This window comes from Podarcis raffonei, chromosome 7 (genome assembly GCF_027172205.1).
Source record: "Podarcis raffonei isolate rPodRaf1 chromosome 7, rPodRaf1.pri, whole genome shotgun sequence".
NCBI lineage: Eukaryota > Metazoa > Chordata > Lepidosauria > Squamata > Lacertidae > Podarcis > Podarcis raffonei.
The window spans coordinates 61,644,018-61,661,474 of record NC_070608.1 but is presented as its reverse complement, the minus strand read 5'-3'; the positions used below and the strand labels follow the sequence as shown (position 1 = coordinate 61,661,474).

Sequence of the window (17,457 nt, the reverse complement as noted above, 5' to 3'; positions counted from 1 at the left end):
ACACAAATCTCCCATAAATTTTGAACATGAAAGGCATTTTTTTTTAAAAAAAACAACCCTCTACAATGCATTATATTTAAACAAGTTACCATTTTATTTTTAGTCATGTCAGGTTTACTATTGAAAAATGACATGTACTAAACCCACAACAACATTATACATACAGATCAAACATCAGATAGCAAAATCTTATTCTGTGAGCACTATTTGTTGTAGTATCTATACAGTACTACAGTCAAATATAATTTAAAAATGAAGGAGTTACATATCTTGTAAGGTGCAGTAGGCACGATTTATATCCTGATCTAGCTTTGCAAGCATATTACCATTATTTCACTGTTACAAAGTAGTATAAGTAATCAAAATCAAAATGTATCGAAATCATACAACATGTACTGCACATCACATTAGTGTTACAAATTAAAAATATGGACCGTGTAAGTCAAGCCCATCTCCCAAAATACAATCCTTTTAGTCTGAGTTCAAAATTTATTCAGAAATAGTCTATGGCTTTTCTTAACGTACATTTTTGAATAAATGCATGCATACCTTACAAATGGAAATAGAAGCAGAAATACACCCTTGCCCAATACACAAAATAAGATATATAACTAGGATAACCAACTTCTGTATTATTAGGAGCCACTCTAATCTCCAGACAGTGGTCTGGAAGTGTATTTTATTGCAAAAGCTGGCACTCTCACAGATGGCGGCCAGGATGTATAATAAAATTGGTGCTATTCAGCAACACAGCCTTCACAATGATAGAGTGGATGTATGCAGGCAGAGGGGGGTACTACATACAAAACAGCAAGAGACATAGAACATCCAAGTGTGGAATAGCTCTTAGCATTTCTGAAGCAAAACCCTATTCCTTGAATGGAAAACAGGGCAGTATCTAACTCAGAGTGCACCTATTGAAATCAGTGCACCAACGTTACAATGTAATAGCAAGTATATTGATTTCAGTGGGTCTGGCTCAGATTGTGACTTAGTCTGATACCATTATATAACTTCTTACCATGTCTTCATTAATGTTTGTTTGGGTAGGGGGGCAAGTAGTAAGCTTTGGCCTTACCCCCAGAAGACGCTGCATTTTATTGTCTTCTCGTTCCTTCCAGGCATAGGAATAATTAGCATTTGCGAGATCCAAGAGAAACGATGCTTAACATTCAGCTAAGACCCTTTATGTTATCATCCCCCCCCCCCCAGATTAGGTTGTTAAATACTGTTTGACCCAAGTAAACAGTAAAGCCCACAAACAAGGAAACATTATAATGGACAGGAGAGAAGTGGGGGGGGGGGACTCAGTAGAATGCAGATTTACTTAAGTTTAAAATAACTTTTTCTATAAATTATCTCTGAGCTAACCTCAACAAAATTGAACAGAAACAAAGATAACAGCAAACTCTCCTTGTTAAAAATAGATGGTTAAGGGAAATAAGAAACTGAAAAAATCTAGCTTTTCTTTTCCATTAGCAGCTGTATTGCTGAGATTTCTACCTTTTCAACTTTCAGAAGCACAAAGACATATAAGAACTACAGACTTTTTGGGCTCCAGGTTTATTAGGTGATACATGAATGAACTGAAATCTAAAATGAACATCTTAACCTCCTAAGGTTTTTTTTAAAAGGTCAAAACATTAAAAAAGGAATGCACTGAAACATGACAAAAGTGTATCATGCAGACATTTGGCTTCCTGTATACAGTGAAATAGCCAGTAACCTGAATAGTTAATTTAAAAAATATTTATACATTCACATGACATTGTGTATGACCTATTTGCAAACAAAGTCAAATTGTGGACATGTTGAGAATATCAGGATGCCTACAAAAAGTGAACAGGGGCTGTGCAGTGGTTTCAAAGTGTGTCATGGCAAAATGAACGTTCATGCCTCCCTCAAACATAGTTGTGTACATCAGTATACTTTTTTCCTCCACAGAGATAGTCTCAGTGGAGGAAAAATACTATGTAATACAGCGTATGGTTTCCAGAACACAAAGTAGCTGCTGGAAGGCTTATCACTCATTACAAACCAGTGCTACTTCTTCATGCTGCTGTTTTAAGATGAATTTCTTTGGAGATTGTGGTCATTGGTTTCTGTCCGGCCCTAGGAAGTTAACCCACAATCTCTGTAGGATCAGTGACCAACTTGGATCCATCCCACGATGTCTTGAACTGTTCAGGAACAGGAAATTCTTTCTATATGGACACAAGATTGACAATGTCAGTTGGTCAAACAAGTGGCTGTTATGAAAACTGATGCCCTCACTGTTAGTGGCACATGACTGAGGAGGCTTTTATAAGTCAGTCATGCTATAAAGGACCTTCTTGATTACATTCAGGGGGGGAAACAAGTGTGGCATTTTTTTCATTTTTTGTTGCACTAGCAGATTTGTGATTTCTCTTGATGTAATTTGATGACAACCATCCCAGTCTTTTATGTGTAGGGTTAGAATATAAGGTTAGGCTAGCATAAATGCCAAAAAGTAAGAAAATGCTGTCACTGAAATTCTACTCAATATTGATCCACAGCAGACTCCAATGTATAGTTAGCAGAGTTAAAACTTAAACATGTTGCAGGATTCCCAAAAAATAGACCAGGGGCAATTAATATTTCATCCAGCAGAGCTTTACTGCTACTGATGGCAAATGAGCACAATGGCCACAAATCCAATACATTCAGGATTGGTGCTGTCCAAAAGAAATCCAGTTGCAACAGACTTAACTTAAACTTAACAATAACTTTTAATAAGTCTAAACCTTAACATATACAGAACACCACACCAGAACAAAAAGAGAAAGAGAATGAGTATATATTAATTATACTGTATATATTCCAGAAACGATTTACTTTAATCCAAAAGACGTTTTCCACAAAGCAACTTGCTGTCAGTATACAATTCAGTGTGTATTTCAGAAATTTGTATCAGAAAGTTTTAAAATATTACACTTACATAATCACCATCCTTTGGGATAAGGATGTTCATTTCAGATGACTTAGCACTCACAATCTCACAATCTAATGATTCCTCACTGAGGTATATATGACAGCCTTCAGTCTTGTTAATTGAAATGGTTGGCACTTTCCCTATTACCTGCAGAACAATCAAAGGACTTTATAACAAATCAAAATAGTAAAGAAAAAGATGTTAACACCAACAGAGAAGTGTTTTGGGGTTTTTTTCCACCAGGCCAGGCAGAGCTTAATTAAAACCAGCAAAATTTCAATGGTAATTCAATACACAAGTCAGCCCCCATAGTCCGTTGCCACCGTGTTATAAACAACTGTGAATGGTTGCATAAAAAATTCGCCAAGCATTGCTCTCATGTTACCCACTTTAATTTCAACAGGCCTTCCATTGAAGCAAAATCAGGTGACATGCAGCTCTCTGGCAATTTTTTTTCTTCCTGGCATTGAAAATATCATCAGAATAGGTGCCAGGCAGTCAGCTAAGGGAAGCAAGATCCATCTGAGGAAAACCTAAACAATCAAGGAGGTTTGCAGGCAGTTCTTCAGATACCAAGATTGTAAAATATTGTCACCCATCAACAACCTATCTCCTCTCCATCTCACCTGTGCACAGAATGACCTTTGCATGCCCCCTAAAGGAGAGGAGAAAGTGGATCAGAGGACCTCCCTAAGCAGGATATTCCATAGAATAAGCATGTTTCTTTGAAGGCGGGTACAGGGAACTAAGCAGATGGATATTAGCCAGCTCTTAATGAAAGTTTAACAGATGTAAAGGACACCACAGATTGATGGGCTGAGTCACTGCTTGTCAAGAGCAATGCCTGGTGATATTTCTCCCCTACCTCCTTCCTTCTCTATAAAAGAGCAAAGGTTGCCTGAGGTCACAAAGAGCACATTTGTAGGTGCATATATAAAATGGAAAGAATTAATAGTCACACCATGTTATAAATATAGTGTAAATGTTGCTGAAGCTCACAAGTGGAGCATGAAAGCAACAGAGAGATATAACTTAAAGGCCCAACTAGACACGGTGTTAAATGCATCTTTGCATCTAACATGCATGTTTTTTAAAAATACAAAGAGGAGCTGTTGGTGGAAGCTGATGATCAGTGGAACCTCAGCAGGTGGAGTAGGAGAGTCTATCTTGTTCCCTGTATTAGTGTTATGAATGGATGTTTACCTGTATCTGAATATCCTTGGAATTGATCACTTCAACAATACCCACAACGTTGTCAAACACAAGGCCAAACTTTTTGCAATTGTCTGGAAAAATGGGGAGAAATAAAAAGGTTACAAAATGTATTCAGTGCTATCTATTATTGAACATATGAGAAAGCGATTAACTGCTACAACTTGCAAGTGTTTGCGGGTTGTAGCTAATTAAGATTTACAGAGTACCACATTTTTCGCTCTATAGGACGCACTTTCCCCCCTCCAAAAATGAAGGGGAAATGTGTGTGCGTCCTATAGAGCAAATGCAGGCTTTTGCTGAAGCCTGGAGAGTGAGAGGAGACGGTGCGCTCCAGGCTTCAGGAAGCTATCCGCAAGCCTTCGGAGCGCGCTGGGCTCCGAAGGCTTGCGGATAGCAGCCTGCAGCCCAGGGAGCGCAGCGCTGTGCACCCTGGGCTTCAGGCAGCTATCCGCAAGCCTTCGGAGCCTGGCGGGAGTAGCAGCCTGCAGCCTGAAGCTTCAGGGAGCTATCCACAAGCTAACCGCAGCCTGCGCACCCCAGGCTTCGGGCAGCTATCCGCAAGCCTTCGGAGCGTGGCGGGATAAATTTCTTTTTCTTTATTTCCCCCCCCTAAAAACTAGGTGCGCCCTATAGTCCGGTGCGCCCTATGGAGCGAAAAATACGGTAGATCTACTGAAATTAACAGACTTATGTTAATCATGTCCATTAATTTTAATGGATGAGTATTGCTAACATTGGAATCAACTCTGAGAATCTAGGTAATTTTATTCACATTCTTATCCCCACAGATTTCAAAAGGAGTAACAATTGTGTCCTAAAGTGCTATCACCTATAAAAGCTTTGCAGGACATTCATTACAATTCTATGCATATCCCCCCCACACACAAGTAAGTCTCACTATATTCAACAGGGCTTATTCCAGGTATATGTGCATAGGATTACAGCCTTAGTCTTCACTCTAGAAATAAGCACACGTACCAACTGTAATGGAATTAATTTTTCCTTTCATCTGTAATGTAGATTTGTTGCACTTGAAAATGTAAGCTACTTGCTTGAGTTCAGTGTCAGAAATTAAAAGGTCATTCTTGTCTTCTTGGTATTCCTGAATTAAAAAGAAAGAAAAGAAGGAACAAACCACAGATTAGCTTTAACAGATAGTAGCATTTGCACTTTTCTCCCAATCACTATTATCTCACAAAACGTGGGTGAGAATCTAACCTGCAGCTACATTCTTTTGGTGTATCACCTGCTTTTCCACCAAGCTGCAAGTTCCACAGGAGTGTTTTGAGAATCAACACATGAATACATGGTATCAGTAATTTGTGTATTTCTTTGGGCTAGACGAAGTTATCTAAAATGATTTCAAACTTTAATTATTCGAGATTTTAACAAATTAAATTAATCCAATTTTGGGTGAAGTTTCCAAACATTTTGGGTGAAATTTAAATAAGCACATTTTAAAAGAAAAAACTACCTGCAGTGATAAGACGTCAAACATGCCCGTCATCCAGGGAAGGGCACTGAAAGTGCAGCCTTTGTTTGACTTTTAGATTGGAAGCAATATTTGTTCTGCAAATTTGTTAATATCATACCCAACTTTCTAACAATATTTGCAAATAAGCAAATCTGAGGATTCTTCCCAAAGACTGCATAATTATTTTCAGCATCATTGGTGCATATCATTCCAAGTCATGTTCTTAAGTGGGGCTCCACCTCCTCGCAATTTACTTACTTTTGTGGAAATATGGCAGTATGCTATTTCATGCAGAGCACAGTTACACCAACATCTAATGGCATTTACTTAAAGGGAAACATTGAGATGTTTGAATGTGCTGTTTTATACAGTATGTTACTACAAGTCGTACTTTGAATCCCGAACACCTTGGTACTCGGATGTTTTGGCTCCCAAATGCTGCAAACCCGGGAGTGAGTGTTTCAGTTTGCGAACCTTCTTTGGAACCCAAACATCCGACGGGGCTTCCACAGCTTCTGATTGGTTGCAGGAGCTTTGTGTAGACAATCAGAAGCCATGCTTTGGTTTCCGAATGTTTTGGAAGTCGAATGGACTTCCGGAACGGATTCCGTTCGACTTCTGAGGTACAACTGTAACCTTTTGCACACTGTTTACTCCAGAGAAAGTTCAGTAAACCAGGTCAGTTTACTCTAGTAAAGGTCATTTATAGGTGAGCTGAACTTACCACTCTCCATTTCTTTCCTTCCAGTTCCAACACAGGACAGTGGCTCTGCTGGGGAGGCTTGGGAGTAGTCAGATTTGGTGCATGGCTTTTTGTAGGAGATCGAATCGGTGTCCCCTGAGCCCGAAGACTGGGATTCTTATGAGTCTTCAGGTCATCAGAGACATGGCGAAGCCCTAAGAAAACCACAAGCAGCTGTACAAAAATAGCAGCTTCGTACACCTAAAAGCATCGCCTTCATCGGATTAGTTGATATGGTGGCCCAACTTTTGCTATTGTGTTGTGTTCGATAAATCAGCAGGCACTTGTATTTTAATGCAACTTTGCCTGCAGAAAAGCGTTATTCCTGATTCTATTTATAGAGTACCATGGAGTCACAGAGCTGGAAGGGACCACAAGTCATAGCCCAGCCACCCGCAATGCAGGAAACTTTTGCCCAATGTGGGGCTCGAACCCACAACCCTGAAATGGAGATCCTCACGCTGTACCAACTGAGAGCTTTATGTCTGATTAAGAGCACAACGCTTAATGTTTCTCAAAATACAAAGGCGTGCAACATCAAAAGAGACTCCGGAATCAACTGACAGCAAATTAATGTTCCAAGAGTGGTATCAGGTTTCTAAATGATGTACTTTTGTGTACACAGGGTCCTGAAAGCAATCAGGATGTCATTTTGCGCTTCCTTGACCAGTGGCTCTATGCCCTAGAGAAAGACGCATGGCAGTTAATGAAAGCTTGCTTGGTGTTTTGTTTCTCGAAGAAACAAAAAGATAATGACTATCAAATTGCAAATGTATTATTTTCTTGGCACCTTTGGTAATTGTTTCTCCCTGGTTCAGCTGGGCAAATAAGGCTGAGCGGGTTGCAGTTGCATCATCTTTTGCATTTTCTGTATCAAAGACAGGAGGAGGTCCTGGTGGTGGCGGAGGAGGAGGAGGGGGAGGTGGAGGAGGACCCTGGTTGCTTGCTAGAGTGGACAGCCCAGATGCTGCTGATGCGATTGGACCCTATAAGGAAAATTTAAAAAAGGCGTCTGGAACTATATAAACAAATGATGCCACAAATCACGAGAAACTCTTCTGCACTATACTTTTGGTATGGTGGAATATGTACTGATCCCATAATTTCATTGTGGAATGCATGATTAAAAAACAACAACCTGGACTTCAGTGATTATATTAAAGGTTCAAGATGGTCACAGTTAGAAAACAAATAATAGGTTTGGATATCTGTAAAAAAATTAACTGCTTAGATTTATGCAATTTTGGAATTCTGTCTCCTTTGTTGCTTACAACCACTGGCCATTGCAAAATAGTTTCAGGAAAGAATAAACATAAAGACAAGCTACAACCTGTAGTACATAAAATAATATACAATACATAAACGAATAAAAAAGATTATTCCAGGGAACCAAATTGTATTATTCATATTCCTAAACTGATTAGTCGTCTTTACAATTAACAACTCGGATATGGAATTTTCTATTTATCTTCCAAGGCTTGTTCCAGGACATGCACTTTCAACTAAACCATGAATGATATGTGAACTTACACCATATGTTATGGAAAGAAAGATTAGTGGTAAAAAAAATCATCCTGATAATAAGGGTCACTTATTATACCATCCCAACGACTGAAAAGATGTAATGTAATATTAGAATACAAAAAGTTAGGTACAACCGTATGCATTCTTATTTAAAAGTATAAGAAGTCTGTGAAGTCTGTGGAGTTTAAACAAACACCATCAGGCTGTTAATCAGCAATGTAACTCACAGCACCTCCTGTTAATATTGTGTGCTTTTTCTCTTGTATTTTTCTTGTACAGTTATACCCTGGAAGTCAAACAGAATCTGTTCGACTTCCAAAACGTTCAGAAACCAAAGCACGGCTTCTGATTGGTTGCAGGGAGCTCCTGCAGCCAATTGGAAGTCGTGGAAGCCCTGTTGGACATTTGGGTTCCAAAGAACGTTCACAAACCGGAAAACTCCCGGGTTTGCGGCATTCGGGAGCCAAAACGTCCGAGTACCAAGGCATTGGGGATTCAAGGTATGACTGTAGTTCCTTTTACTGCCTGTTGGCTTTTGCCTGCCAGTGAAATAGTTGTAAGTTACCTCCATTAGCATGGGTCCCGTTGAGGAGCCACACTCAAACAGACTGACAAATTCCTATGTAAATCTGGTCCATACAGCATCATAATTCATGCTCAAAATGACTCCTGAGCTATCACATCCTCCCAGTATGTTAAATTGCTATACAGCAGGCCTGCCACTTATGCAAGGATTCAGTTCCAGGGGTCCAGTTCCAGGGGTATGCATACCTCCTTCCTGAAGCACGGTGCCTTGGTTACCCCATTCTGGGAAGGCAGTGAGGGGCCTCTGGCAGTGTTCCAGAGCCCTTGTGCCGCCTTCCCAAAGTCTGTCAAGCAAGGAAAATCTGTTGGGTGCTCAGGAAATAAATAAATGGAGAGCCGAGAATGGTGGGTTTCCCTGGCTCTCCATTTACTTATTTATCCCGCCTGCATAAGGTTGCACTTGCATAAGTAAAGCCAGCACAAATTGTGGGCTTCCTCTATATAGGGAGTTTTGATGTGGGTGTTTTCAAACCACCACCCCACATGTGCAGTCTGGGCCCATTTACAAAATGAAACTGCGGAGGCTAGTCTAAAACAGAAGACCTGGAAGGTGAGGCAAAGAGGGACTTAAAAACTCTTTCATATCCAGGTTTGCCCTTTCTTCTCTGCTTTGAAAACCAGCCCATCTGCTTTTCGTCCTCCCAGAAATGGGGTAATGGCAGCAGCAGATGGCTGAGTGAGGTGGCAGTGCTCAGTCACCTTCAGCCAGTTGCATCACTGCTGCTTACCAGGAGGGGCAAGGAAGCAGGGAGGTTGGCACAGTGGAAATACACAGAGAGAAACAAACTAGTGTGTTTGCTTTATGCTGACCTTATCACTGCCTCAGCCTTCCCTCTCTACCTCCTGGTTCTGGAAGGAGCACTGTCTCTGAGGGAGCAGTTATGCCCAAGTAACCTCTTTGGCCACAGTGGCCCATGCTGGGGCTCAGTAGCTGTCCCAGCCCCTCCGTTTCCTCACAAAAGCTCGTCTATCTCAGCATTGGCTGCATGAGGGAGCTGCAGGTCTGTGAATTCACAGACTTCAGCTTAGGACCTTGTACAAGAAAGATGTGTTACAGTTTCTCAAAAGTCCATCCTTCTCTTAATCCAGCAGGTGCTTGCTGTTCCAAACCATTCTTTAGATTAAGTGTGAGCAGATGTTAATAACAATGTATCCTTATAAAAAGGCATTTAAACAGCTATTTAACTAGCACAAATGGTTACGACGTCTGTCTTCTAGGTTTATGTCAGCTGCCTTCCTTAGCAACAGCTGCTCTCTCATTGCTGCCCCTTATAGCATATAGTTTGGTCAAGTAACATACGAAAGTATTTGTGCCAAAGTATCTGTTGGGGGTTGATCTCACTCGCAAATAAGATCCATTTGTTGCCAACCGTGGAATTGTTTGAAAGTAATTCCAAAAAAACATAAAGGGAATCAGGATTACGGATTATAAAAGCATGCAAAAAAGACTTGCTTTTGAAGGGAAGCACATTGTATTTTAATGTCAAATGTATCATTAGTTTTCTGAGGAATATTTATGTAGAAAAGATACTAGACTAGCCTTACTGTAATTGGTAATAAATCCTGTGTTGATGAGGGTGTGGGAGCTACCAGCTCCTGCCCTGGGAATGAAGTTGGCCAAGTTCCTAACATTTGCAGGAGATACAAAATGAAGCTTTCTAAGGATTATGGTTTTGCTCCTCAACTTCCATCTCCTTCCACTGGAGATCAACATAACACAGGGGAGAGATATTCCTGCAGGAACTCTGATCAATGATGACTACCTTGCCCTCTGGCAAGTGGGAGTTGTGAGTGCCCACACTTGGACAGACACCACCTGGGTTTTGTGCAGGTACAGGAAACCACACTGGTGTCATTCCACTGGCAGGTGCTTCAGACTCCACACAATGGAGGCCAAGGTAAGTGTGTGTGTTGGGGACAGGGAAGATGTTGATCAGAGGCCCTGCAATGGCTTTTATTGAACTTAGACAAACATAGGAAGCTGCCTTATGCGAAGTCAGACCACTGGCCCATTTAGTATGGTCTACACCATTGTTTCCCAAACTTGGGTCTCCAGCTGTTTTTGGACTACAACACCCATCTTCCCTAGCTGGCAGGACGAGTGGTCAGAGATGATGGGAACTGTAGTTCAAAAACAGCTGGAGACCCGAGTTTGGGAAATACTGGTCTACACAAACTGGCAGAACTCCACAGCCACAGCAGGTGCTGAAGCTGTCCAGCGGTTTGACTTCACCCCCAAAGGCACACTCCTCCTTTGTCTCCTGAGATGGATGGATGCCAACAACACAAGCTGGCAGTGGCTCTCCTGAGTTTCAAACGGGGCCTCTCCTAGGCAGCTGAAGATGCCAAGGATTGAACCCGGGGTCATACGCATGCAAAGCAGATGCTGTACCACCAAACTATGCCCCGTCCTTGTCAACTCCTTTGAGATCAAGATCTAGCAATAAATAATAATAATAGTAACAACAACAACAATTTATCATTTATACCCTGCCCATCTGGCTGGGTTTCCCCAGCCACTCTGGGTGGCTCCCAAGAGAATTAAAAGCACAATAGAACATCAAACATTACAAACTTCCCTAAACAGGGCTGCCTTCAGATGTCGTCTAAAAGTTAGATAGCTGTTTATTTCCTTGACATCTGATGGGAGGGCGTTCCACGGGGCGGGCGCCACTACCGAGAAGGCCCTCTGCCTGGTTCCCTGTAATCTCACTTCTTGCAGTGAGGAAACCACCAGAAGGCCCTTGGCGCTGGACTTCAGTGTCCAGGCAGAACGATAGGGGTGCAGACGCTCCTTCAGGTATACTGGGCCGAGGCTGTTTAGGGCTTTAAAGGTCAGCACCAACACTTTGAATTGTGCTTGGAAACGTACTGGGAGCCAATGTAGGTCTTTCAGGACCGGTGTTATATCGTCTCGGCAGCCATTCCCAGTCACCTGTCTAGCTGCAGCATTCTGGATTAGTTGCAGTTTCTGGGTCACCTTCAAAGGTAGCCCCACGTAGAGCGCATTGGAGTAGTTCAAGCGGGAGATAACTAGAGCATGCACCACTCTGGCGAGAGTCTGTGGGTAGGTAGGGCCTCAGCCAGTGTACCAGATAGAGCTGGAAGACAGCTGCCCTGGACACAGAAAATTTGGGGTGGCTCCTGCATACATATTTCTACTGCTATTGACTCCCCCTGGTAGTTGAAGTAAAATGCACATTCACTTTCTTTGCTCATCAGTTGTTTGACCTCCTAATTTTCATCTTCAGTTAGTGGCATTTGAAGAACCAAGCTCGGAAATGGGATATAGGTGTTAGAAAGAAGAGTCCATATACCACTACTGTTTACCTCACTCAATTGTAAAAAAGTTCCTTATGCCTACATTCATGTCTCCACCTTTCAACCAATCAGTGTGTGGTCCAGTAGATAATAACTGGACTTCAGCTCAAGTTCAGATCCCAGGTTAGGCATGGAGTAATTCTGGGTGGCCAAGGGAATGACACTCACTATGAGATTCAGTTTCCTTCTGTAAAACAAGGTATCAAAGACCTACCGCATAGCAGAAAACTGTACATTGCTGCTGCTATTCAGTAATACATATAACAACACCTTTTTATTTCCCATTAACATTTATCTTTTAAAAGACAGTCTGAACAAAAATGGTGTATTTGAACTTTAAAACATAACTCTGGCAAGCACAAGTCAAATTTCACCATTATGTTTCATATGCTAACGATAGTTAAGTTAATTTTGTGGATGTGTGCCTAATCAGCCTACAGACGTTTGAGTTGTGAACGAGGGGGACAGGTGGTGTGAGCAATGACATAAATGAACTGAAAATCCACCCCCCTCCAGGAAACCAATTACTGGGAGTCTCAAAGGAGAAATTTTCATTCTCCTAATAAAAAGCTACAAGCACTACAAACTCTTATAATCCTAGTTACATGCTTAATATGATTACAGAGCTCCATATTGTCCTCTTCACACATATACACACATAGACAAAGATGAGGATTGTGAAGCTCAAAATATCATGTAACAGCCTAGAGGAACAGGTGGACTATGACGAGGAGACATAAATCTTTTGTTAAGGTGTTTCTTCTGTAAATGTATACTAGCGTTGTCCCTGCTAACTACAACATTTAGACCACCTGTCTGCCAGCATTCCTGCTGCCCAGTGATATGCTAGTTACAAGGTGAAACAGCTGATGATTGCTGCCTCTATAGAAAAATCTAATCCACTTTGGCTGTTTATCTGTTTGTCTGAAGCCATCTAAGAAGAAAAAAAAGATTAGTGCCATTTATCACCTGTTCTGGATTTGCCATGCTGTCTGTACATCAGTGTGGGTTACATTTAGCCACACTATTTAGTTTAGCGAGCCAATTTTTGGTCTGGTGATTAACTCTACCACCCATGACAGTTTCTATAGCACAGGAGGAAAGAATATAGTGCTGTTTTCACATGCTGACTTTCTCATAATTGTGGCGTTACCCTACTAAAATAAATATAATTATTGAGATACATTTCCTTCCCATTTTCTAAAAGAGTTTTTTCATTACAAATTTTTGCTTGTTAGTGGTGAGCTGATATGGCTAAAAAGCTGTAAGTCTTGACATCTTTCATTTAGAAGGCAAGTTATGATGATGAGTAAATTGCACTGAACTAAAACACCTGGCATTTCTTACAGCTCTAGATGGTGAACCTGCTTCTTGCTAAATGCTAAATACTCACCACAATTTGGCACCACGCAGAAGACAAGAAGAAAGCAAAGGATCTGGATGAGGCCACATAGAACTAACAGAGATCCTGAAAATTAACTCTTGAAATGTTTTCAACCTACCACACCCAGTCACTTTGCTTACATCTGGATGTCTTATGCCAGGAACTGCCACACACCTGATCTGGAAGCAGAGTCACTTACGGGGGAGGTGGAGAGCTGAGGGGGCAGCGATGTCAGAGCTGTGCTGGAACACTGATGGAGCCAATCTGCTGCTCTCACTGGTGTGATTACTCAGCACTAACATCCCCTTGCCTTCACCCCTCCCAGTAAGTGACTCCACTGCCAGGAAGTCAGGTACGTGGCCATTACTCCTTGCCAGCCATTACAGTCAAACCTCAGCTCCCGAATGCCTCCATTTTGGAACTTTTCGGCTCCCGAACGTAGGTAAATGCTCTGGTTTTTGGACGTTTTTCAGAAGCTGAATGTCTGACATGGCTTCCACTTGAGTGCAACCAATCGGAAGCTGCGTCTCGGTTGTCGAACATTTTGGAAGCTGAACAGGCTTCCGGAACAGATTACGTTCAACAACCGAGATTTGACTGTACTGTCTTACGCCTCAGGGGCCAAATTGCATGCGACAATAATTGCGTCGTCTGTCCTTCAATGCAAACTTTCTATTTCATTAAACATGTCTGCATTCTACAGCAGCATGTAGAGAGCCCTTGACTTTAACAAGTGTGACATGAATGTGGTCTTTATCATTGAGCTTAGGGTTGACACAGATTCCTGAATTCAGCTGCCAGCATTATCAGGTCTTACATTACCCATTTAAGAGAGAGGGCAAGTAATGGTACATTCACTCGGAGCTTCTTTCTCCTCACAGTAAATTTCTGTAATATAATATCCATTTCCAAGGATCAGAGGGAACAATGAATCCAGGGTAAGAGAGAATAAGTATTATTCAACTTTTCTTGCATCGGAAGGAAATTCCAATAAATGCAGTACTTACAGTTTTACTCCATGTGAGCCCAGTGGTGTGATATTCTTTGATGTATGCTTGAAGTTCTGCCCAGATATTCAAGAATGACTTCACCCAATCAACATGGCGCAAATCACTGTAACATAATGGAAAATACTTGTGCATGCATTAAACATTTTTTTGGGGGGGAGGGCAACCCTTTGATCCCTGGGATCACAGGCCCAACAGAATATTGCAGATGCTGCAAAGAAGGAGGTATTCCAGCAGAAACGGAGGTTCACCATCAGAAGTCTCCTTGCTGCAGCTGCGGAAAGCTCAACAGCCACCAGCCCCTGTCCCGCTCAGTTCTTCAATAGTGGTGAAGGGAGAGTTTGGGAGGCAGGTTGAGCGAGCCTGTTCCCCATACGTATTACTGACGAGGGAAGGAACATACACTAGTCGTGGAACTGGCGTATTTATTTTACCTCCAGCCTCCTCACTCTTCCTGGCTGGAATGTGGCTGCATTCGTTTCATAGGCCTGTACGCAGAGACTGCGGCATCTGCTTGGAACATGTCCCCATCATCGTGCATGAATCAACTCCTTGTCACTGGCTTTTTCACCTTCAGCTTTTGTGCTGGGTGAATATACCAATGTAACATAGCTAGAACATAAGGGATCTGCCAGCGTAGCTAGGAGCATAGGAGTGTCCAGCCATTGAAAAAAAGGCCTGGAGGCTTTGAAATCTTCAGCTGAGTTAGGACAGTAAAATAATACAGCATTACTATATAAGCATCTCTCTGAGGACTTCCTGCATTCTTGTAATACACCTTAGGTAATACACCTTCCTCAGCCTCAGCCCTCCAAATGTTTTTGGCCTACAACTCCCATGATCCCTAGCTAGCAGGACGAGTGGTCAGGGATGCTGGGAACTGTAGTGTTAAAACATCTGGAGGGCCGAGGTTGAGGAAGCCTGCCTTAGGTAGCAGCTTGCTCGTTATGCACTGTTCTGCTCTTTTACAGCTCCTTGGAGCAGAATTGACTTTTGTGAAATGATGTGAATAAATACACATTTTTAAGTGGCTCTATCTGAAGTTATTGCATTGCTAAATTTAGAACACAAGATTGGTTATATTGTACACAACACATCTTTCTTTCTTTCTTTAACATATAGTTTTATTGATTTCCCGTATATTAACAATTACCAAAAAGAAAAGAAAAAAGATACAAAAACAAAATCCCACCCCACCTCCAGGATGGATAATTCTAGTTAAGTCTGCCCAAATCCAATCTGTGATTTTGGGAGACAACACATACCGGTATTTCTCAAATACTTTTTGTAGTAGATTCAAAATAATATGATATTCTTTAGGGCTTGATAAAACTGGTTCTGAAATTTCACCAGAGAAATGTAGCAAAAAAATTTTTTTAGTAACTTACCTATGCTTGTAGTCTTTTAATACCCTGTTTGTATAAAAGGTAGCAGCATCATTCATCTCCTTGACATAAGGGCCTGGCTTAGGAGACTAAGGAAAGGTAGAGGACCATCACGCAAATGATGCAAGAGTGGAGAAAGAGAAAGACAAAGAGTGAGAGGATGTAAAATCAAAAGGCAAAACTTTCCTGCATTTTAGAATGTAACCATGAAGATTCTGAAACATAGGGAGGGGGAGAAGACGCAACTTGAATTTGACATTAGCTGGGCACAGCATGTCAAAAATAAGGATTTTTTTTTAAAAGAAAAATATAAAATTCAAAACTCACCACAGTTATCCACCCAAGAGCTGGAATGCTTTCACTGACTGCTGACAGATGATTAAACATTTTACTTCCTCGGTTTCTCTCCCTAAACGTCTGAATTTCCTGGATCTTGTCTGATATTGGTTTTAAAAGAATGGTCACTTCACTCTGCAATATTAAAAGGAAGAAGTAGTGTTATTACTGCTGACAGAACAGGAGCACACCGGATCTGCAGAGAGGAGGAGTCAGGAAGTTGTACAGCCAGCCCAAGTTGACAAGGTGGGTCACTGGCGAATGGTCTCTGGGTTCAGAGGTTCCACTATTGCCTGTGGCTTGGCCAGGCTGCACATTTCTCAGGCACTTCTTGGCTCCAGCTGTTCTGCTGCTTTCTAATAAAGATTTAAGTGCCATTGCTGCTGCACTTAGGCTTGCTTCAGATTCATGGAGGAGCATCCAGACAACCCTAGTCCAATGTTTCCAGCCATGGTGCTACCTCTTGGCACTGAGGAGCCTTCCACTTTGGGGGAGACAACGGAGAACAAGTCTGGTGCCAACCCAGCTCTGACGCCACCCCCATCTCCAAGGACGTGACGGTGACAGCAGCTATGCGAATGAGCCTTGTGTAGCCAGCCTGTTCAAAGGAAGGTCCAGTCCTAGGGTGCAGGACACTCGCTGTGCAAATAGTGGTGCCACCCCTTACTTCAAAAGGAAGTTGCAGGCAATGTGTCATTTGCTGGGTCAACAGTTTAGCTAGTGCTTAACCATGTATTCTTGCCTCTTGTGTACCTGTTAAAACTTGTTTTGTTTAGTTTGCCTTATGTTTCACTCAGATTTGAGCACTGAAGCCTTGGACAAACCTGGAGCAGGGAGTGTCTAGCAGTGAGGGTCAGGACACAGAATAAATATCAGAGGAAATTCCATAGCAGAAAATAACCTTGCACTTACACATTGTTGAGTGAGAAGTTTTCATCCTGAATCACACAGGCCAAATCTAGATCATATTTTTTTTACTGAGATTTATTTCCAATCACATGGCTGATTGCATAAGTCTATGGCAGACTTTGGGGACGCGGGTGGTGCTGTGGGTTAAACCACAGAGCCTAGGACTTGCCGATCAGAAGGTTGGCGGTTCGAATCCCCGCGACGGGGTGAGCTCCCGTTGCTCGGTCCCTGCTCCTGCCCACTTAGCAGTTTGAAAGCACTTCCAGCTGGAAGGTAAACGGCGTTTCCATGCACTGCTCTGGTTTGCCAGAAGCGGCTTAGTCATGCTGGCCACATGACCTGGAAGTTGTACGCCGGCTCCCTCGGCCAATAAAGCGAGATGAGCGCCGCAACCCCAGAGTCAGTCACGACTGGACCTAATGGTCAGGAGTCCCTTTACCTTTACCTTTTTATGGCAGACTTTAAACCATGGAACTCCCTGCACCTGTAGCCTTCATTATACAGGATTCCTGGATAGCTCGGTCAGTAGAGCATGGGACTCCTAATCTCAGGGTTGTGGGTTTGGGCCCCATGTTGGACAAAAGATTCCTGTGTTGAGGGGGTTTGACTACATGACCCTCAT

At 42.1% G+C, this 17,457-nt stretch overlaps 1 protein-coding gene across 2 annotated transcripts in view; it reads right to left on the bottom strand.

The window, feature by feature from the left end:
* Window positions 1-70: 70 nt before the first annotated feature.
* Window positions 71-17,457, bottom strand: part of CAP2 (cyclase associated actin cytoskeleton regulatory protein 2) — a 41,282-nt gene continuing 23,895 nt past the window's right edge. For both annotated transcript variants that reach the window (XM_053396850.1, XM_053396851.1), the window contains 9 exons: window positions 15,918-16,061; window positions 15,594-15,679; window positions 14,206-14,311; window positions 7,175-7,370; window positions 6,367-6,539; window positions 5,147-5,270; window positions 4,157-4,239; window positions 2,960-3,100; window positions 71-2,204 (listed from right to left, as the gene is read on the bottom strand). In XM_053396850.1, the coding sequence (XP_053252825.1) occupies window positions 2,121-2,204; window positions 2,960-3,100; window positions 4,157-4,239; window positions 5,147-5,270; window positions 6,367-6,539; window positions 7,175-7,370; window positions 14,206-14,311; window positions 15,594-15,679; window positions 15,918-16,061 (1,137 nt within the window). In that variant the 3' untranslated portion in view covers window positions 71-2,120. The remainder of the gene's footprint in view (window positions 2,205-2,959; window positions 3,101-4,156; window positions 4,240-5,146; window positions 5,271-6,366; window positions 6,540-7,174; window positions 7,371-14,205; window positions 14,312-15,593; window positions 15,680-15,917; window positions 16,062-17,457) is intronic.